Below are 23,285 nucleotides of genomic sequence, written 5' to 3' on the forward strand. Positions count from 1 at the left end.
ATAACCTTCACACGTACTGAAGTTCAGGTGGAGCTCTACAGATTTTGGAGTTACCCAGCTGCGTCTGGCTTAGGTCTGGCTGCTGTGCTCAGCTCCTTCCCGCTGCGGACCTCGGCTAGGACTGGGTCTGGGGGTTCCCGGAAGACGGCATAAATTCTTCAATAGATATGTTTTAAGTGCACTCGATGAAAAGAATATTTAGATCTCATAACTTACTTATTTTCAGTTCTTTTCTTTGTAATTCTCTCCTGGTGTTAGATGTTTTCATGTAGATCATGTCACCACTTTTGTATCTCTTTACTGAATATAAGGACATTCTAGAAGTCTGAGGTGTTTGGAGACGTGTCTGTGTGTCTCTAGGCCCAGAGCAGTCACCTCTCGGGAGAAGGTAGTGTTTGTGTGACTGACTTGATTAGTATTTTCCCTTTTCACCTTCTTATTTTGTTTTAAAGTACATAGCTTATCTTTATTCTAAGTTTCTAATTTGAGAAATTGGTACTTTAAAAAGTGTAAATTGCCTTGGTTGGACTTTATCCTAGCTAAAGCAGAGACTAGCCACTTTTTATCTGAAGACTTGTTTGATGAAGAACTACTTACTCATTTTTGCATTCCACAGAGGAAATTTTTCTTCACCATGTTTTCCTTTTTGCAGTTGTTTCAGTTTTTAAGGCACATTGGTCAATTGAACAGCTCCTTAGATTAAAACCTGGTAGCTTACTCAACTGTCTTCACTGAGGGAGAATGAATATAGTGTAAAGATTTGCTGAGGAAGCGTTTGTAGGCAACTTTGTTTTTCCGCATGTTTTAATTCATATTTTACATAGTTGAGTGGTATACATCTTTGTAATATTTATGTTGATTTTAGTAGCTCAGGCTTTAAAGAGTTAATCTACTCTTTCGACCACAAAGTGGCTCTTTCAGAGTGCATCTACTTGGCAGATGCCGTTGCGGAGACAGAAAGTTAGAGGCAGCCTCCACCTCACAGCAGTAACATGGTAGGACCATCATGCCATGTGCTCACGGAAGTGGGAGGGGCCAGGGAGAGAAATCCTGCCAGGCGCAACACTTCCCAGACATCAGTGGAATGGTCCGATGGACTCAGTGCTATAAATATAACCAAGTTTTTCTTTTATTCTCTGATATAGCTACATGCTATAATGCAAACGTGTATTTTACATATATTCTACATTTGATAGTGAAACTCTGTAAGTTGAAAAATAAAACATTGAGGTATGGACTTTTTCTCTTGTGTTTGTTGTTTCTTTGATTTGGAAATTGAAATTTTTTTCTTAAGACAGCATGCTATGGCTTGCTGTTTGTACTGCAAAGTATAGCACATAATTCAATTTATGCTTCTAGTAGGAGCACTTTCATAATGGAAAATTAGATATTTACAAATGTAGCTATTTCCCAGTAAGGATAAAACCACATTAATACAGTCTGCCTGCCTGCTGGCTACTTACCTGTATCTGTCTGATCTGTCCATCCATCTCTTCGTGAGGGAATTCTGATATCCTGACCTCAGGATAGTTTTAGTGTAGCATCCCACAGGGAGCCTGCCCCAGGTGCTGCGATCTTCCCTTTGAGCGCGGGCAGTGCTTGTGAGTGAGGAGCCTGTCAACAGGGGGTCATCTTGCATTGTCTGTGCCCCGGAGGGCTTGTCTGCTCTCCAGGCTCTCTGCCTGCTTACACCAGTTCAACAGAAGCAGCTTTAACCAGTCTTCTCACCTGCTCCGCGGCCGGCTGCTGCTCGCGTCCAGCCCTGGCCCAAGTGCTGGTCGTCTACCCTTGCAGTTGCCCTACCTCCTCAACTCCATAATGGGATCAAGAAAAGCTGTCAATCGCCATGTTTTCTAGGGTTTTTTCCCCCTTTTTGTAATGACCATATTGCTATTTCATAAGTCCTTTTTATATCTGAGCAGAAACCAGAAGTAGTATAATCCTGTTTTTGAAAATAATAAGCTATAATTAAATTGTGCTTAATTTTATGTCATATATTTTAGATTTCTAAGACATAGTCCCCTATAAAACCTGTCTAACTCCAGGAACTTTTAGATAATCAACTAAGGAAGGAAGTGTGTGCCCACTTTAATGAAACCGCTGTTTATGAAATATCTGTGGGCGCATGCCTTCTGGTGCCATTTCCTTTGTCCTCACGGTGCCCAGCCCAGCTCGGTGAATGCCCACTTCCTGCGGCCCCGTGCGGATCCATGCGCAACCCTGATGCAAAATACTGTACTGTGAATTTTTGTGTTTGATATGCAGTCCTCTGGGTATCTTTTTAAAGTGCGCTCTTCAGTATTTTTAAACCTGAATATATCCAGAGGACATTTTAAAAATTCATTTTAATGAGAAAAAAGATAAAATAATAATGAAACAGTTTCAAAACAGGTTAGTAGGTCATTTACAGTAACTAATACATTGCGTATTGTTGTCTTCGTAATGGTTATTCAGAGGACAAGATGCAGACATGATCTCTTGTCTAAACACTATTAGTACAAATCTTTGTTCTCATTGAACTAAGAGAAAGTAGCTGTGTGTCTACCCTCACCATCTTGCATATACATATAGAGTGCTTGATACCTGATTTTTTGGCTCTCAAAATACTTATTATTTCATAGGCACTTAAATGTGCATTTTGTAATTCCTGACGCTCCTGGGGTCGTGCACCACGTGAATTCCTGCAGGGAGCTGTGCGCATCTGTGCCCTTCTCCCTGGCTGGGCTTTGCATGTCCTAGAAATTAAATAAAAATTAATTTACAAATCAATGAGAAAAATTTCAGCACCAAGTGCACTTACCTGCTTTAGTTTGAAGAAACATTTTGGCTTGTAATCTGTAAACATTGTCATTACTAAAAAAATCATTTCCTGAGGCAATATCGTCCATTCGGATAAATAGAATATTACATTATTGACTATGAAATTCAATGTTTGAGGACTTTTCTGATGCAAAAGTGTAGTTATGAACTTTTGAAATTACGTCTTATTTGCTTATTTATTTGTAGCTGTTCCAACTACCAAATTAAGTATTATATTTGTTGTACAGAAAAGTCTGATAGCCCATCATATTTTGTGCAAGGACAGGGCTGGACTTCACAAAGATAAAGCAGTCCCTCAAGGTTGCTCCGTGGGTGACGAGAAGAGCAGTCCTGCAGCGCGGGCCCAGAGGCCTCCAGGGCAAGCGTGTTGCAGTTTTCAGCACAGCCTTCTCCCCGGGCGATAGCTGAGGCCACTGCAGCAATCAGGGGCTTGCAGCCCGTCAGAACTCCGGTCGGGGCACGACCCCAGGGCCGTGTGCCCCAGAGCGGGCCAGATCTGCCCGTCCTCTTTGTTTTCATTCCTCTGACTCCCACGGTTATGACCCAGCTTGCACCTGTGTCTTCTTGGGTAGCTGCATGAAATCGCTGGTGGTTAATGATTTTATTTTTCTTATTCTAGATATACTTTTCCATTGTTTCCTAAGCTTGCTGAGGCTGTAACTCCTCATTACAAATATAGTATATATGAAAGGGCTGGGGAGATGGCTCAGTAGAATAAGCACTTGCCTGGCATGCACAAGGGCCTGAGTTCAATCCCCAGTTCCGCCAAAAAATAAAATAAAACAAATAGAGTATATATGAACACATGCTGTATAAAATACATACTTCATATATGAACATATGTGTCACATGTATACTATGTATACGTATGTGCACACTGTACATACGTGTATATACATGCTCTGCCTTTGACAGTGCCCTGTTCAGTGCAGGGGCAGGCTGAGACACAAGTGGCATCTCACTGTCGGCCTCTCGGCCGCGCTGTTGAAGACCTGTGGTCATGGTCGTTGGACGCCGAGAAGCCGTCCTGGTCAGCAGACGGCAGACACCAGGCTGGCTGGGTCCTGGCCCTGCCGGTGGCTGTGGGACGGATGCTGGTGGTTTTCCGTGCTGAGAAGTGCCCTGGCGTGTTATGTGTCTCATGTACCTGAAACAACTGTATTGCTCCTTTACCAGAAAACAGCACCGCACAAGTCACCTCCACGGGGAGCCTCGTGTTCCAGAACTTCGAGGAGACGATGAGCGGGGTTTACACGTGTTTCCTGGAATACAGACCTACCATGGAGGAACCTATCAAAAATATTCAACTGAAATATGTTGTGTATGGTAAGAGGTGAATTTGTGTTTTAACTTTTCACAGTTTTATTTTTTTATATTTATTTAGTATTTTAGGACAGGGTCTGCAGGGCCTACAGGGTCTTACTACGTAGATGGGACTCCTAGTGATCCTCCTGTGTTCAGCCTCCCCAGAGCTGGGATTACAGGCGCGTACCACCACGTCCAGTCTCAATTGCTATCTCAGCACACCCTAGGGGCGGGGCTGGCAGGGCATGCTGCACTCTGCCTAAGCAGGCGCCTCAATCTGCTGAGCTATTTGGCTGGCCCTAACTTTTCATAGTTTTAAAACATACATTATTACAGTTTTGTTTTACCTATGATTTTCCTATTTTTTATTTCTTTTAATCAAAAATTACTGCCAGTTTATGTTTTACTTCGTGCATTTTAACAACCACATCCTGGGGATCCACTAGAAACTTAGTACCCAGGGCTTGCTAGGGTCCTGCCTGGGCAGCGAGTGGACCTGGAAACACAAACTATCGTAGGATTAGGAGTTCAGAGTCTCAGGTGCATGCAGCTGTTGTCGGGAGGGGAAAGAACTCTTGTCCGCAGGGCGAGGCCTCCCGCAGCTCTGGCCTGTGGACATCTCTTCCATGTGAGCACATGGTGTGGTCCTCGTGCGCTTGCCCTGGACGTTTGGAAGATGCCATTTGGTGCAACGCTTAAGAGCATTTGAGGCTATGGGAACCCAAATTCAGCTTCCCTCTGTCTCAGGTTGTAGCGCGGCACAGGACCGACTTCTGGAGAGAAAGTTGCTGGTGTTCAGCCTTCAGGTCGGGAGGTGCTCGCTGTCCCCACGCATGTCCTGAGCCTCGGTCCAGCTACCAGCACTGGTGCCTCAGGCTCCAGTATTCTGTGACATTTGCATATGTTCATACCTTTGGTGGTGTAAACCATGGTGCATGTGTGTGTGTATGTGTGTGTAGCAACTAAGAAGTAAGTTTGCCTGTTGCATGCTGTAGGTGACTCTCTCGCAGGGTCGTGCATTTATACGACTTGGGTCTGGACGTGGCATTTCTTTGCAGTACGCTTGCTTACTGCTAATATGCCTTGGTGTGGTGACACAGATCGTTTCTCCGCTTGCATGACACTTTTCCTGTCTCCCTTGATTAACTTTTTGTTGTTGACTCTGCTCCATTCTGGAAGTCTTTTGTCACTTGCTAAGATTGCTGTTACTATCTCATGTTGCTTATAGTTTTAATTTGTTTCTAATTTTACTATATTCTGAGTGAGAATTTTAATGTACATTTTGCAAAGGGTTTGAGTAGAGTTTTGTGTTTTATGATTTCAGATAGTTTTCTCAACTTCAGTATTTTGTGTGTTTCAGTTTTTCAAGAATAACTATTTGTTGATCATTTCTCTTTGCCAATAGCTTATAATAATTTATACTTTTTTGTCTTTTATGTTTAAAGCTCCAGAAACTTATTAATCCCTGCTCCATGAACTCTTTTACATTTCTATTAATCCCTCCTCTATGAACTATCTTTTAGGTTTCTTTCTCTTGATTTGTTACGTCTTACTTCAGTGGTCTTGGATGTCCCCACAGTGAGGCAGGGGCGTCCGTTTCCCTTCCTAGCCCTGTGAGCAGGTGCTAGAGGTTTCCTTGGGGGTCAGGAGCTGTGAGGCCTCACAGTGGTCACTGAGCTGAGAGGGGGCTCAGCACCTGGGGTGCGGGGCAGTGGGCAGTGCTAGCACTGGCTCCCACGGCCCAGAGCGCCCAGTCATGGGAGGCGAACCTTCCTGATTGTTGGTACTGTTATACATTAGTCTTCATTTCTACATTTCTTGTATCTTTCAGATAAGATTTGGGGATGGACTTGGAAAAGAACACATGGTTTTATTTCTAAATGTTGTACCGAACTCAATACAGTGAACTATAGAGTTATTAGAAACATACTTGTTTGACTGTTTTTGGTAATTTTGCTAATTTCTAACCAACTGTTAGAAAAGTAATTTGGTAATTACCAGATGTGATCTAAGATTTACAATCATTTTTTAAAATCCAGTAAACTGGATGAACTTCCCTCAAGACACCGCTGCAGGCACTGCACGTGTTTCTGCTGTTGCGCTTTCTGGCTTCTGAGGTGGTTCTGCAGTTCTCTTTCCTGCCTGTCTTCCCACGGTGTGGTCACAGCCGCCGCTGCTGGGCAAGGGCCATCCAGGGGAAAGGCGGGCTCCTAATGGCATGGGGGCACTGTGTGTCTTGTCTATTTTAATCATGGGGTCTGGCACCGTGTGACTTCCGGCTCTTCCCCATGGTCAAAATGGCCATGAAAGGTGAATGCTGAAATCTGCTGAGAACGTCAAGGCAGCCCCAGCCACGCAGCCAGAGCCCCGACAGAGGACGTGCAGTGCTGCTGGCAGGCGTGGAGGGTGACGGGACCTCTGTGTTTGAGGCGCGGGGCAGAACAGTGAGGGCACGTCATGGGAGTGTGTCTTTTATGGTAATGGATGATTATCAGGTTGTTGTTTGTTTGTTTTTGCAGTACCTGGGATCAAACTCAAGACCTTGTGCTTGACAGGCAGGTGCTTATGCCACTGACCCATCTCCTCGGGCCCTGGATTTTTTTAAAGAAAATTATAGTCACTGCATTTTTTAGCCACACCTCATACGTGCCTTCAGTTTCTTCCGAGGCTGGTGTTTAGGTGCAGAGCATTGACAGAGCTGCTTCCGAGGGGCACAGATGGGGTCAGGGCACAGCACTGAGGCCGCAGGCTTCGCCCCAGCGGGGCAGGCGTCGGTCGGAGGACGCCATGCTGCGCCCCTCAGTTTGTTTGAGTGCGACAATGCAGCTTCGATGTTAAGAGACTAAGTGTGTGTGAGCGCCCCTGATGGCAGCTGCACTTGGTAACTGTCAGAAAAGTGATTTTAAGTGGAAGTGAATGTAGCCATATATAAAACATGTTCTGTTAATTTGCTTTAATAATTTATCCCGGGCTGCAGTATTCTTTTATTTAGCTGAGTGACCACGTCCGTGTCTTTCTCTGTTTAACTCCTCCAGCCTACCGAGAGCCTCGTTACCACTACCAGTTCACGGCTCGATACCATGCAGCTCCTTGCAATAGCATCTACAATATTTCTTTTGAGAAGAAGCTTCTTCAGATTTTAAGCAAGTTGGTTCTTGACCTTTCGTGTGAGGTCTCCTTACTTAAGTCTCAGTGCCATCGTGTCAAGATGCAAAAGGCTGGCCTGCAAAATGAGCTGTTCTTTACGTTTTCAGGTAAGGATGTACACAATGTTTTGAGAAGTGGAAAGTGTATAACTAATACACTTATAATGCATGTTAATTAGCACAAGCATTTTTAGGATACAAATGTTACAAATGTGTTTAAGTTTCCCGATCTCTACTTGGACTTAGTAACGAGTCCCCAGTGAAGGTGCACTGAGTCGCGCACTTACCGCGACGCCTGCTCTCTGGACTCTTCCACCTGGAATGGCAATTTCCTGTGAGGTGGCTCTCAGGATAATGCTCTGTCATGACATTCCGTCACAGAGGTTGCATTTTTGAAAATACCTCATTCTAAGATGGGTTACTCCTGTGCTTTTCTTAATAGTGCGGAACGGGGATGCAGTGTCCTTGAGCCCTCAGGTGTACCGGTGGTCTGTTCATCAGCGACCTCTTGGGAGCACCCACCTGTGTGCTTCGTAGGCCCGATGTGCCAGCCCCATTCCACCGCCTCTGAGGCTGCTTGCTGTGGTCCTTTCTTCCTCCTTTTCCTCTTGTCCCTGATTTGTCCGCATTCAGCATTTGATGTGCTTAGCCATTTCTCTCACCGTTCTCTCTCGCTCTTCCCTTCTTCCCTCCCTCCCTTGCTCTCTGTCATCTAAGGGTGACATTTTAGAGACACAGTTGAGAAGCATGGAGCTTTAAAGGAAAAGAGCAGCAGTTGAGCCTCGTTTCAATCTTTTACCTCCCTTTTTGCTTTCTCTCCTCTTCCCCAGGAAATGCGGAGGATTTTTGTGAGTGCCCAGGAAGTGACTAGCAGTAGGCTGCAGCTCGCTCCTCCAGGACTCTGCCTCACATTCATAGAGAGATGAAATCCTTGCTCCCTGGCTGGTTTGCTGGGCAGACGAGTCCTCGGGCCGCTTTTGTGTTTGACTCTGTGAGGAATGGGATGAGCCGCGCAGGAACGAGCCCTGTGAGCTTGCCCAGTCTTCTGCGTGACTGACGCCGGGGACAGTCCTCCCACGTGCTGCTGGCCACGCATGCAGCTTCTTGGAGGAATATTTGTACTTCAGCCCTTGTATAGCCAGGCTGTGTTTCTCCTTTCTTCAGTGAGGGTTCTTTGTAGTTAGGCACGGTGCGCCGGCTTGCTTCTGAAGCCACCCTCCGCTTTGTGGCTCTGGTGGCGTGACACCAGTGGCACATCGCTGTGGTTACTGTGGCTTTGGATCAGGTGGGAATCAGGAAGGGAGAGTCCTCCGCTTGGCACTTCCTCTCCAGCGGGTCATTAGTCAGCTGAGGGTGACTGCATTTCCACGTGAATCCTGCTGTCTGCTTTTCCGTTCCTGCCTTAGAACCCCTTGGCACTGTGGCAGGGATCGCAGTAAGTTTGCATAGAGGTCTGGATGTTGCTGTGGCTCACATCTGGATTTCCCCAGAGCTCATGAGCTCACAGGGGGCGTTGTCAGAGGCGGCTGTGTGTAGAGGGCACGATGGTGGGATCAACTCCCGGCGTACGAGGGTGGAGGGTGTGAGTGCTGCCCGCCCTGCGCAGCGGGGTCAGATAAAGGACAGACAGAGCTGGGGTCACCTCGTGTGCTTTGCTGCCTTCTGCCACCATGACCTGTTCTCCTCTGAGATGCCACCCTGCCTTGGAGCCAGCTGGTAATGGACTGAAGTCCCTACAAACCGTGGGCTAAATGAAACTTCCCTCCTCCAACTTGGTCTGCGGGGTATTTTGTCTCGGGGACGAACATAACTAAGACAGAGTTATTGCCACTTAGCAACACTGTCTTCTAATTCAAGACCATGGGAGTCTTTCCCAGTAATTTAGGGCTTTTTTACTTTCTTTTAGTGAGGATTTATTGTTTCAGTATAATAAACTCACTGGCAAATTTATCCCTGAATAAGTTATTCTTTGTAATGCTGTTGTAAGTCAGCTATTTTCCTTTCCACACTGTACATATTTTTTATCAGAATTATGCCGAAGTATTTCATATTTTTTAAGTGTAAGAGCATTCCCTTTTAATTTCAATTTGCATTGTTTTATTCGGGTCACAGGATAGCAGTTGACTTTTTAAAAATTTTCATCATATAAATTTAAGGTATGTAACATGTTCTCATATGGATATGAATTCTGAAGTGCTTATTGCAGATACATACATATATATATATATACACACACACACACATACATATGTATGTATATGTTATGTATTACATGTATCCACCATATGGGCATGCTACACGTCTCCACAAGGTAGTAATTTCGTCTCCTTTGGGGGGCGTACTTTGATGCAAGCCTGCGGGATCACGTGAGGGCTCTGCTTTCACCTCTTCAGGTGCTTCTGCATCGCCTTTGTAATGGTCACAGGAGTCCGTGAGTACCTTCCCGCCAACACCGTCCCAGAGCTCTCTTTTGTCCTCTCCTTCATAATACACTTATTGTTGATCTTTTCTTGTGTTTTTATTCTATTCTTTTGGGGTACCAGGGATCAAACTCAGGACTTTGCGCTTGCCAGGCAAGCACTTATTCCACTGAGCCATCTCCTTGGCCCCTGTATTTTATATTTATTATTTTTTTATTTTTAAAGAGAATAAAAAGTAGTAAAAAGTTAGAAACAATATAGAATTTCACTAAACAAAAATATTGGAATTCAACAATGGTTGTTACATTGTATATTGTTGTCTTCAAATTAGTTGCTCAGATCACCCGATGTAAGCTTCCCAAATTGGTCAAAAAATTAAAGAGAAGAAAAAAAATTACAGTTCATCAGATAGTTTTGAAAATTTGGAAGAGGAATCTACTGGAAGCGGTAGCCCTTTTGACCCAGTTTTTGAAGTTGAGCCTAAGATTCCTAATGATAACCCAGAGGAACATGTACCGAAGGTAATTCCTGAGGATGCTCTAGAATCTGAAGAGAAGCTAGACCAAAAAGAGGAGGATGGTTCAAAATACGAAACTATTCATTTGACTGAGGAACCAGCCAAACTAATGCATGATGCTTCTGATAGTGAGGTTGACCAAGATGATGTTGTTGAATGGAAAGAGGGTGCTTCCCCATCTGAGAGCGGGCCTGGTTCCCAACAGGTGTCAGACTTTGAGGATAACACGTGTGAAATGAAACCAGGAACCTGGTCTGATGAGTCTTCCCAGAGTGAAGATACGAGGAGCAGTAAGCCAGCTGCCAAAAAAAAGGCTACCACGCCAAGTGACAGAGAGCAGTTGAAATGGAAGAATAGTTCCTATGGAAAAGTTGAAGGATTTTGGTCCAAGGACCAGTCACAGTGGAAGAATGCATCTGAGAATAATGAGCGCTTATCTAACCCCCAGATTGAGTGGCAGAATAGCACAATTGACAGTGAGGATGGGGAACAATTTGACAACATGATTGATGGAGTGGCTGAGCCAATGCATGGCAATTTAACGGGAGTTAAACTAAGCAGCCAGCAGGCTTGAGTGCTGGCCTTGCTGCACTAGTGACGTGCTGCAGCTGGAGCTCACTTTTTCCTCCAGTCTGACTGCAAAGCTGTCTTCATTGGTACTGCCTTGTTATGCCTGGTCAGCAGGCTGTAGGGACAAGTTGCAGTCCCAGTGGTTACTTCTGAGTCTGTGACACATGATTGGCTGATCTTAAGCTTCAGAGCCTTTTCTGATAGACATGGTGACTATGAAAAACCAGTGTGCTCGTGGCTCACGAATGCACATGAGGAAAAGCAGAGGTTTATTTTACCTTCCTTTTCAACTTTTTCTTTCACTCTGTAAAATGGTTGGATGTCCTTGAGAAGCGTTATGCTGATTCACTTGGTAGTGTAGGGCCAACACACAAGCTACCAGTGTAATGTGTACAATAGACTTTGGGAAAATCAATTTTTTTTCATATATTCATTCTGAGTAGTTGAAATGTATATTTGTACAGTCTTTTAGACCTATTCAAGTGATGCTTACAGTATTGTGTGCCCATCATAGATGTTTTTTTTTTTTTAGTGTTGCCCTTGCTGTGTAATAAACGCTGTATCTAGTTTCCCTAGCAAAAGCTTGAACCTGCGCTAGTATGGACCTTTGGACAGACTTAGTTTTTGCACATAACCTTGTACAATCTTGCAACAGAGGCCAGTCACTTAAGATATATATCTGGACTCTTGTGTTATAGAATTTTTCTTGTTCTGAATATTCTTGACATTACAACTGTCAAAAACTGGTATTTCAGGTGTTTCTGAAATCTTTTAAGCTAAAATCACATGCAAGAATTGACTTTGCAGCTACTAATTTTGACACCTTTTAGATCTGAATAAAAGTGTGTGTTAAAGCAGCCGGCAAATGAGTGCTGCATTCTGGATATTTAGTTTTCTCTTTAGTTAAATGCCACACTGGTGTACTCATTTATACCATCTAATAGATGACACACTGTGTAGTATGGATAATTTTGTGATCTTTATTTTCCTTTGTATTCATTTTAAGCATCTAAATAAATTGCTGTATTGTGCTTAATGAAAAAAAAAGAAAAAAATTAAGCATTAACTGCTCTTTTCATTATCTTTTTTATTTTATCTAACCTAGCAGTTAAGAAAAATTATCTTACTGGAGATTTGATTTGAATTTCTCAAACAAATACTGATATCGAATAGCTTTCATATTCCTAGTGGGCATTTTTATGTATTCTCTGGAAAAATTTTCGTTTGCATCTTTTGCTTATTTTTAAATCATGTTATTTTTACTGGGGTCACGTGAGCTCTTGGTGTGGGTGCTCCCGGAGCTTCGCATAAGCTTTCCAGCTTGATCTCGTTCTCATCATGGTTTTGGCTTGCGTTGCTCCAGCTGTTGCACCTGTTGGAAAGTCGTGGCCAACCCGCGTCCGAAGCACCCGCCTTGCTTTCTTCTGGGAGTTATGCAGCTTCGGGGCGCGGGTGAGGCGCTTTGATTTTTGTGTGCGGTGGGAGTGGCCGATCTTACTCTCTTGCGTGCACATACCAGCTTATTGAAGAGATCACCCTTTCTTCACGGTCTTGGTGCCCTTGTTGAAAATCAGGTGGCCGTGTGTTCTTGGGTGTGTTTCTGGGCCATGCAGTCTGCTCCGCTCAGCCAGGCATATGTTGCTACGCCTGTTTGGTTGCTGTAGCTTTGTAGATGAGATCAAAAGCTTACTTTCTCCACATTCTTTGGCCATGGAAGCTTTTTGAGCCTCTGCACATTTTAGGTATTTTATATTAATGTTGTATTTTGAAACTTTTGCTGCAATTACTTACTCCTTCCAATCTTTTCTTTCTTTCTTTTATTTGGTGTTTTCCACATAGACAGTCGTGTAATCTTTGAGGAGTCTTATTCTTCCTTAGACATGTGTATGCAAGTGTCTTTTGTTTCTTTTTCTCATTTTAATGTCTTCTCTAAGATTCACACTGTGATGCCGAAAAGTGACGGAGACAGGATATATCCTTCCCTTTCAAACCCTTACTGTAGGGAGAAAATCTCTACGGCGTTCTTTCCTTTTATCACAACAGTAGCTCTTTAGGGAGCTGAGTTTGGTAGCTTGCTGGGAGTTTCTGTCAAGAAAAGGTAACGCACTTCATCCAGTGTTTGTCTACATCTACCGTGTGATTTAAAACCTTTTTATTTTCTCACTCTGTGTGTCCTGATTTTTATACATTGAACAAGACCCCTTGAAATCACAACCTCAGTGGCTTATCCTGGGGCACTCTCTGCTTTGCCACGAGCTGTGTTACTTCTTAATGTCACTGGATTCAGTTGGCCACGACCTTCTTGATCATGGTGTCCATTAGCAGCGTCAGCCTGTGGTTGTCCTCCCTGTACGGTGCTTATTTGACTTTGGTGTTCTGGCACTTGTCCTCAGAAAGTGTCTCCTCCCGTTCTGGGCGGAGTGCACATGCCTCGGGAACACGCTGTGGGCCTTACAAAGTGTCTTAAAGATTTTGGTAGAATTGACCAATGAAACCATCTTTTTCAAGTGCTATTTGAGAAAATGGTTACTGAATTTCTTTGACTGATACGGAATTATTTGCATCCTCTTATTCTTGCATGAGTTTTCACAGACTCTAAGAAGAGTTGACATCTGAGGTGCTTTGCCTAATATTTTCTTAATATTCTTTCAAGGGCTATAAATCAGAAGTAAGATGACTCTTTCGTTTCTTGGATTGGTGAGTGTGGATTCTCCTTTTTCACAGGGATTTGTCAGTCAGTGCCCTTGAACAGCTAGACTTTGATTTCACATTTTGATTTTTTATTACTGATTTTATTGATTTTTGCTCAAACTGTTATTTTTTTTCTGTTTCTTGAATTTTCTTTTTTCCTTTTAATATTTTCCTAAATGGAAGCTTCAGTAATTGAACTTATATCAGTTTTCTTCTCTACTCCATATTTTCAGAGATATACATCTCTCTCTTAATTCTCTTTTCATTCCATGCCACACATTTTGGTAAGTTGCATTTCCATTCAGCTTGAAATATATAATTTTTTATTAAGATTTACTATATTATGAATGAGGATGGTATTTGATGTCCAAATATCTTTTGTGTTTCCCATCTATTTTTTCTGTCATTGGTTTCTAGTTTAATTCTGTTGTAGTCTGAGTGCCTACATTGTGTTATTTCTGTTATTTGAAATCTATTTAGGTATTTTTATGGCCCTAACTGTGGTCTTTCTTGTGAGTATTTTATGTGAGTTTGAGAAAGAGAGTAGGTGTTGTGTTTTCATTTCCTGCTTTGTGGACTTTGTAGGCCCTCGTAGAAGGTGTTGCTGTCTCCCTGTGCGATCGTGACTGGTAGATTTTTATTCTCTTTGTAGTTTTACCATTATTTGTCTTAATAGGTTTTACACTATTGGTATTCCATTCATAAGAAGCATACTCATGTAGAGGAGAGTTTACTGTACTTTCCTAATGAGTCCACTTATTCCTGATTTCCCCCCCTAATTTCTACTTAGCTTTCTTTAGATTCAGGTTAGCCTCGCCTGTTTCCCCCACTTTCTTTTAACCTTCCCACGCTTGTCTGCACTAAGTGGGCTTCTAGCGGAGGCCTGCGTGGAGCCTTGTGGCTCTTGTTGAGAGGTCCTGCGTCATCTGCTTGTGCTCCTTGCATGTGGTGAGTCACTCCTTCCCCTGCTGTCCAGATTTGCTCTCCCTGTTTTTGGAAGCACGATTACACTGTGTCTGAGTGTGGTGCTCCTTGCATGTGTCATGGGTGCATGTGGATCCTTTGATCGTCTAGTGTGTGTAGATTCATGTCTTTTATCAAATTTGGGGTTTTGACACTATTTCTGCAGTTGTTCCCTGTGTGCTGTCCCCTTCTTACCCCATTGACTCCCACTTCATGTGTACGTTGATACATTTGCTGTCACATGAGTTTCTTCATTTCTGGTCTTTTTTCTTCTCTAATAGAATAATTTCAGTGATTTATTCTCAAATTCACTGATTCTTTTTTTCTTTCTCTACAGAGCTATTGTACATCTTTAGTGAATTCCTCTGTTGTAATTTATGCTCTAGAATTGTTTTTGATTTGCTATTTGTAAGTTCTTTTGCTTTATCAACATTATTTGCTAAGACAGCATTTTCTGAGGTTAGTCTTTTGTACATGGTTTTTGTTAGTTCTTTGTGCATACTGACCGCAGTTGTTCAGGGCTTCGTCTAGTCAGTCCGTGTCTGTGCTGTCTGCCATGCCCTGCGGGTTCTGGGGAAGGGGAGATGCTGTTGAGGAAGTGGATGACAGAATCGCATGGGCAGGTGTTGCTGCTTGGAGAGATGTTCGTGGAAAACAACCTACTCAGAGTCACTGTCTGTGTCTCTTTCCCTGTTGCTGGGACAGAATGCCCAACACCTGCAACGTAAGGGAGAAGAGGACTTTTTGGCTCACGTCTTCCAGAGGTTCTGTCCATAGTTGGCTGACTCCAGGGTGCAGGCAGCATGGCGAGATGCAGCCTGCTGCAGGAGAGCTGCTTCCACTGTGGTGGCCAGGAAGCAGGGGGAGGGGAGCCAAGCCGGGGTGAGCGGGACACACACCCAGCGGGTTGTGCACCCGCTTCCAACTGGGCCCCACCTCTGCATCACAGTCAGGTGTGGCAGCCCCATGATCACCTCTCAGCAGCCCTGTTGGTGGGTGCACGAGGCTTTGGGGGAACGTCTAGGCATAAGCCATAGCACTGGACAGTTACCACAGGACGTGTCTGGGAAGTCTAGGACGAGAGTGTATAGTAACAAGGGAAACAGAAGAATCCTTAATGAAACATCAACAAATATGATGACAGTAGCAGTTTCTTCCAATAAAACCAGAAAATGTATTACACAAAATTTAACAGCATTCATAATATGATGTAGTAAATAAACAACAAAGACAATGTTCTCATTCTGAGAAATGTCTCATTTTCTAGTTTGCTTTCAACTTCTGAGTTCAAAGCTCTATATTGGAGGCCACATTCCTTTTTCCCATTTTTTATTTATAAATCTTTATTGTTAGAGAGCAGCTCTATTTCTCTCATCTATACATTTTCACAAAAATGAACTTTTTAATTTTTATGAAATCATTTTATGATTTTATGCAATCAGTCTTTTGCCATCTCTAGGTTATGGCAATATTTGCAGGAAAAAAATAAAATTGCACATTGCGAATAGTTAAATTATAGATGGTGTGTTTAGGGTTTAGTCACATTCTCACAGCTGTAAGGAGTGATAAAAATCACATTCTTCAGCCTGCTGATGTACAGAATAGCGAGCAGAAGCCTTAAGAAGACGCTGAACAATGTGCTTGTGTTTATTAGAGATGGATCAGGGCTGCAAGTAAGATTTCTTTCCACGTGTTTTGATGAATAGCAGGAAGTAACAAGAAGGAGTTCTGCACTTTCTGGTACACTGCTGATGCTGTCATTTAGAAAGACTCATTTCTGGGAACTTTACAGTTGTTGCTTGTTTCTCAGTCTTTCTACTTTCTCAGTCAGTCTTGGCTGTACTGCAGGAATCTTTCTCAGGTGATCTTACGAAGATATTACTCATCGACACAGTATTAAACCAGTGGGATCGTCCTGATTCTGTTAACTTAATATGTACCAAATTCCTAGACATGGTCCTGGGGCAATAACTTTGTTAAATAAAGAAGCACGTGCGTGGGGGAGTGTCCTCGTAATCGAGGCGATGTGACCGCTGCAGTGGTCACCTTCATTCCCTTTCTGGTCTTGTTCACGCAGTTCTGGTTTTAGGTTATTGCTTGCATATTGGGCGTGGACTAGGGCCTTCGATATCTTATTTTAAGACAGTGTCTCAGTAACTTTCTCTGTTGCTGGGACAAAATACCCAACACCCACAATGAAGGGAAGGAAAGGCTTCTTTAGCTCACAGTGAGTGGAGGTTTCAGTCCGTCCTCAGCTGGCTCCAGGGCAGACGGGCACATGGCAGAGGGCAGCTGGTGATGGTGGCAGAAACAGCAAAGAGCTGCACCAGCTGGCGAGCCCCTTTCCCCTCCCCATACTGTATTCAGGCCGTCTGCTCCAGTGAAGGTATAGAACTTATGCCCATAATCCCAGCATTGGATCTTGAATTAATCGCTAACTGGAAGCTGCCTTATGCCTGATGAGGCTCTGGGGGACACCCGGACACCAGCCATGACAGACAGCATCTTGCTAACTCACTCAGTTGCCCCAACTGGCTTCCCACTTGTGATTCCTCCTGCTTCAGCCTCCCAAACTGTTGGAATTCCCACCACGCCTGGCACCATGTGCTGTCTGCCTTTAGCACATGGTAACTGAGGTTGAGACTTACATGGGCTGGTGGCTCCCACTATAGGAAAGAGCTGAGGCAGGGAACAGGTAAATGCAGCCTGTGTATACGTGCCATCAAGCGGAAGTGAGTCTGTTGTTCAAGCTGTAGTGAATTAAAGTAGTGAAGAAGCATAAAGAAATTCTGACTTATGGTAAAAGTGAATTTTTCTGGATTTAGGTGAAATGAATATTGCCCTTCGGTGTTTACTCAAGTGCTATGTAGCATTTTAAATAATGTTTAATGGAAGAAAAATATTGCACAAAGAATCATGTTACTTTTCAAAGACCTATTTAAATTTGTTGGTGTAGTATTTGTACTCATGATAACAAAGAATTTATTTTCTTAGTTTCATCTCTAGACACTGAAAAAGGACCCAAAACTTGTAAAGGCCATGACTGTGAATATTTCCGAAGACTATCTAAGGTATGTCGTGTATGAGAAAGGTAAAAGCTTGAGTGAGTGTTCGCAGTGTGGAAGCAGGCAGCTGGTCTATTCAGCCACTGCATCCAACTCCCAGAGGAACTTCAGTAATAAAGAACAACTTCATCTCCAAATAAATTTGAAAAAAATTATAGTTTATGAAATACTTTCCCTTTAAATATGATTGTTTATATGAAGAAGAGCGAATTTTCATTTATTTGGTTTTGTTTGCTTTTGCTATTAATTTATTTTTCACAAGGAGTCATGTCTGTAATTTTCCTGTTTTCAGTCTCCAAGAGATGCCTGCATATTACCCGCACACCGTGCAACCCGCTAGATTCACGTGCTAGTTACAGCAGCTGTCTTGGAGGTTGCTGGATGTTCGTATAAATATTCACATTAGAGAGAGACATTGGTGCTTCTTTCCCGCCTTCATGGTTTTGCTGTCTTCGCCTGATCTGGCCTCAGTCAGCAGAACCTGGAAGCGGCGCCGAGCCGAGGGCGGGCGGCAGCGTCTCTCTGCTCCGCTCACGGGCAAAGCGTTTGCTGTCAGTCTGCGCTTAGCGCTGGATTTTCGTTTCTCGGAATGAGGACATTGTCTTTTTTGCTCTTTATTTACTGCATCATATTATGAATGCTGTTACATTTTGTCTAATATGTTTTCTGATGTTATTGGAAGAAGCAGCTATTTTCATCATATTTGTTAGTGTTTGATTAAGGATTTTTCTGTTTTCCTTGTTACCATCCTCTCTGTTCTGTGATATGTACGTCATAGAACTCCTGGTCATGTTTTAGAACTGCCACAACAATAACTATAAAGACATCAGTACGTAAATCACTCGTGCATTTTCAATTGAAAATTGGGAAGATAACTTTAGGTTAGCATAGAGTGACAAGAATCAATTTTGAGAGATTCCTTACACATTTGCTAAAGTAAGTGGTACACATCACAGCTAAGGGCTGTCCTTACTGTCTGTTGCTGTCCTCTAGCTGTTCCTGGCTTCCTTGTCCTCATTTTGCTGGCCAGGCCATTCGCAGCACCGTGCCTGGTGTAGGACCTGGTGTCCGCCACGTAGTACAGATGCAGAGCAGCCCCACGGCCCCAGGCTCCAGGGTGCCGCCTTCTGCGCACACCTCCCTCCCGGCTCTCCCACTGCTGGCCTGACTCCTGACATCCACTGTTCTGTTCTCCATGTCTAAAGTGTCAGGATTAAAAAAAAAATTCCCAGGATTCCCTGAAGGTGTATAGGTGTCAGGCGTCGTGGTTTGTTCCTCGCCTCAGCATCCACGGGGCGGGGGGGGGGGCACGTCGCAGTGTGCTTAAGTCCTTCCTGTTGGGGGCCTTGGCCTTGACTGCTTGCGGTAGAGCATCTGTCCGTTTCATGTGCAAGCTTTTATACAGAATACCATTTGGCACATTCATTGTGGGTTGCATTATAGTTGGTTTCCTGTTGCCTTGAGTGAGTGAGCCATCTGTCTGCGTCTTCGCTGCACTTGGGGTGGCTAGTGTTACTCGCGTTAGCCTTTCCGATAGCCCAAGAGGCTTTATTTGCATTTTCGTAGAGCTGTAACCCTAGGACATATTTGGTGAAATTTCTGAAAATGTCTCATTTTCTAGTTTGTTTTCAACTTCTGAGTTCAGAGCTCATATATTAGCGGTCATATTCCTCTTTCCAGTTTTTTGTTTATAAATATTTATTGTTGGATTGCAGCTCTGTTTCTCTCATCTGCACATTTTCACAAAAATGAACTTCCTAATTTTTATGAAATCAGGCGTGCCACCCCACCCCCACCCTTAAATTCTCCTTTTGGTGTGAAACCTAAGAACAGTTTGCGTACTCTTGTATCCGGAAGATTTGGACCCATTTTTTTTTTTTTTAAGTTTTAAAAGTGTGATTTTTGTAAGTGTGATACTTAGCTGAAGGCGCTTTTGCCGCCGGTGCCCTGTGCATCCCCATCCGCAGCTGTGAGCTGAAAGCGCCACCTGCTTCCCCGTGTAGCTTTGCGTCTTCGCTAGAGCACAGCTGAGCGTGTGCTTGTGGGTTTAGCCTCGATGTGCCGCAGTCTGTGCGTTGGGCGAGTCCCAGAGTCCGGGCTGCTCAGTGACAGGAGTGCCTTGGGTTGTCGTCTGAGTCTGGGGAGTCCAGGAAAGGGTGTCGGCGGACTTGGCCTGTGCGCCTTCCCTGCCCGAGGAAGGCTTCATACTCATGTGGCCTTTCCCTGTGTCCTGCTCTCGTCCTGAGGACACTGGTCAGGTGAGGGCTGATGCTGGTGGCTCACTGTGCCTTACTTAGCTCTCTGAAGGTCAAATGTTTGAAGGCCTCTCTATTGCTTATTTGCAAATCCAGGCACTGTTTGAGTCTCGGGGGCTGAAGACCTCAACACAGGCCTTAGGAGAGAGTGAGGTCAGCCTGTTAGAGCTAGGGTCATCAAAGAGTGGCCAGTAGCTTATGCGGGTTTTGTGTCCTCACTCCACTCAAGTACCGTAGCACAGAATGCCGTCGACAAGCCACCTGCCCTGCTCACCGCGCCAGTTGCTTTGGGTCAGCCCGGGCCCACGCTGTGGCGGCAGGGAGACTTGTGCTGGGCCCGGGGCCTTGGTGGCCTTCCCTCAAGCTCTGCAAGGAGGTTCCCTTCCATCACGTGATGCAGCAGTAGCAGGTTCGTAGTTTCTAAGAATATGAATGAAATTAGCAGATATATACATGCACAATTGGAAAAAGAAAGAAAAAGGTTATAAGAAATTAAGAAGAGAGAAAGAGGGAAAAAAATGAAAAAAGAGGACAAAAGTTTAAGCGTCAGCTGCTCCTTTTCCTCGGCCAGCAGAAATCCAATGCACAGTTATCCGAGCCAACCTGTGTACGTACGTAGATAGACGATCCACACAGCGAGGTCAAACAACACTGCGCATACAGCAAATACTGTCGAATTCACATTTCTAATTTTTAGTATTACTTTATACCCGCTTTAAAAAGAAAGAATAGAAAAAGAATATCAGTCAAGTTGGTGTAGTTACTTAAAAACCACCCGCGAGCAAGCGCTTTGCTCCGGCCCACGTTAGGCCCCCCAGTGTGTCTCACCACCAGGCTCGGCATGTCTTGGACTAATTTCCTGTAGAAAAATGAACAGTGTTTTCTAGAGAAGGAGAAGCACCTTGCAAGGTTCTTCTCTTCTTTCTGACAGCTTGGAATTTAATCAATAGACTCTGAAATGAGGACATTAAAGACCAATCATGTCTCTACGCTGTTTGCACTTCGGGGCGTCCTCTTTTGTGGAGCCTCATAGTGGCTGTGTGAGGAGCTGTAGTGTCCCAACGTAGTTCGGAATCGCTGGTATTGTTCCGCTCCTTTAAATAAAATGTCAGAGCTTTGCTTGCAGAGCAAGGATAACCGTGTCACTGCTGTCCCTGCGCCCCAAGCACCACGCAGACGGTGTTAGCAGGTCCGCTTGCGAGGAGGAGATGTGCTGCCCGGTGAGAGCTCGTCTCACGGTCACCCTGGCTGGCTGGGCATGCCCGGAGTGCAGAACAAAGCCGCTCTTCCCCGCTGAAACTGCGAGGATGTCTCTGGAAGCGCTTGGCATTTGGGTTGGGGCCTCACCTGAGGAAGGACAGCGGCGCAGGTCCACAGGGCAGACCCTGTCCCGCGTGCTGGGTGTTCAGCTACGAGAAGAGGCAGGCGGGCGGGGGGTGTCCTAGGTGTGAGCTCTCTTTTTATTTTATTGAGAAACAAATATCTATGAGACAGTTTCAAAGCTGATTACTAGGACAGTTTCAATAATTAATACATTGTACATTGTTATTTTCTTAGTGCTTATCCATAGTACAAGAAGCAGACAGGATATCCTGTCTAAACACTATTAGTACAAATCTATCTTCTCGTTGAATTAAGCAAAAGTAGCTGTATATCTATCCTAACTATTCTGTATATACAAATACAAAATGGTCCTTCCTTTGTATCCCCTTTTTTTGTTTAGTCCTGTCAGAGATGGGTATTCCATTGGCATCTAAATACTATAGGTGCGTGAATTCAGCAGAACAATCCAACACAGTCCAGCAGTCCACACTAGTAGTGGGGTATCCGCAGAAGTTGTTGAGCCTTTCACAGCTCAGCGTATTAATGTGGCTTTACTTTATATTCCTCGTTTTTATACTTTTCTGCTGGATGGTTAAGACCAAGGTAAAGCAAGACCTGTATAGCAAGAATGTAACTTTTGTATCTGGTAAGGTCAGTCCAGTACCCTCAGGTTTTATCCTGTAGCCCTGCACCTCAGATTGTAGATCTTTTGTCAGTGTCAGCCATGTGGATGAGTCACAGCCATTGCTTGACCAATTTGCTCTCTGTGATAGCCTGAGAGAACGTTTTCTCTCCATGTGACTCTCCTTAGGCACACTCCATGTCATCAATCACATTCCTCTGTGGCCCCATAATCTCCTTGATCAGAACATTTGGGACACAACTGAGTTACATGATGTTACAGTACAGGTTCTCCTATGTCCTGAGCCTTCACTGACCTTGAAAGGCCAGGGCCAAAATGTTGGCTGTCCTTGCAGCCCTTCTATTTCTCTAATTTTTGGTCTGTAAACTTAGGTTGTTAACCCTCCAGAAGAGAAGCTTATTATTACCCTACAACATATGCAGTTGGGTTTAACCTCACTATCTGAATATCAAATATCTTAGGCATAACATGGAACAGGTATTTTCCATCAAGTATTGATATATTAAGCTTTAAGTCCCTACAGAATATGGAGAGAAAAAATTTAAAAATCAAAAATATTTAAAGAATATGAATAAACAATTACATATTTTTTACACAGAAATTTAGAAATCTAACCATATACAGCATTGTTGCAGGATAGCCCAGTAGCCTTTTTTTTTCCCCTTGTGTCTTTTTTTCATTTATTACCCTTTTTTAGCTGCGGTGCCTGTCTCCACCTGCCCTAGGGTGCCGGCGCTGCTAGTGCAGGCGTCACCTTGGGGCTTGGATGAGCAGGAATCTGCCACCTCTCCTCCAGCTCCCCGACATGCTGGGCTTGTGCTCCTGCCTTTCTGGTGGTCTCCATAATTGTGGGAACCTAGTCCTGTAATTAATCTCAGTGAACACAGCAAACACGAGGGGGTTTTATGTAAGGGTCTTAAGCCTCTGCAGAGTTCCTTCTGTGGTAATGTCTAATGCAACATTAGTGCCATGTGAAGCATTTTTGCATCACCTTGGTACAGAATATTGGCAAGGTGCAAGTCTGTACCTGTTCAGTACAAACATGTTTTGAGAAATATTTTCAATCTGCAACTGATTGAATGCATAGGCATAGAACTTGTGGACACAGAGGGTGTGTGGGTCTGTGTGTGTTACTGGTCCTATTCTCTGGAGAACTCTGAGTAGTCCAGATTTTTTGTGACAAGGGTTATTCTATTGCAGCAGAATTCTTAGGCTGAGTTTTAGAGCTTGGCTCTGCATTTTTTGAGAATCGGTTTTCTAATCTGATTAGACTTGATGATACCAGGGACTGACTGCATGTTCAGTATTAAAGATTGCCCATGGTGTGAACGATTCAGAGAAATATGACAGCAGGGACACCTGCCTTTCTGTCCTGCCAGAGGGGCTCGGCCCGCGCGTTGCCTGAGTGAATCTCTCGCTGCGCAGCCCAAGGCCGAGCCTCCTCCTCAGGGCCCAGTCTGAACAGCCTCTTTGCTTCCAGACTTCTAGCTGGACTGCAGTCCCAGCAGACTGGTAGGCATGAGGCATGAAGCGTGACCCTTGAGGGGTCTTCTGATGTGTGCCAGAT

General features: G+C 44.1%; 1 protein-coding gene across 1 annotated transcript in view; it reads left to right on the forward strand.

Moving 5' to 3' along the window:
* Zpbp (zona pellucida binding protein) overlaps positions 1-23,285 on the forward strand; it is a 51,737-nt gene that overhangs the window by 14,794 nt on the left and 13,658 nt on the right. The window contains exons 4-6 of the mRNA XM_004630347.2: positions 3,997-4,146; positions 7,161-7,379; positions 17,427-17,503. Coding sequence (XP_004630404.1) covers positions 3,997-4,146; positions 7,161-7,379; positions 17,427-17,503 — 446 coding nt within the window. The remainder of the gene's footprint in view (positions 1-3,996; positions 4,147-7,160; positions 7,380-17,426; positions 17,504-23,285) is intronic.

This window comes from Octodon degus, unplaced genomic scaffold, assembly GCF_000260255.1.
Source record: "Octodon degus isolate 3935 unplaced genomic scaffold, OctDeg1.0 scaffold00035, whole genome shotgun sequence".
NCBI classification, from domain to species: domain Eukaryota; kingdom Metazoa; phylum Chordata; class Mammalia; order Rodentia; family Octodontidae; genus Octodon; species Octodon degus.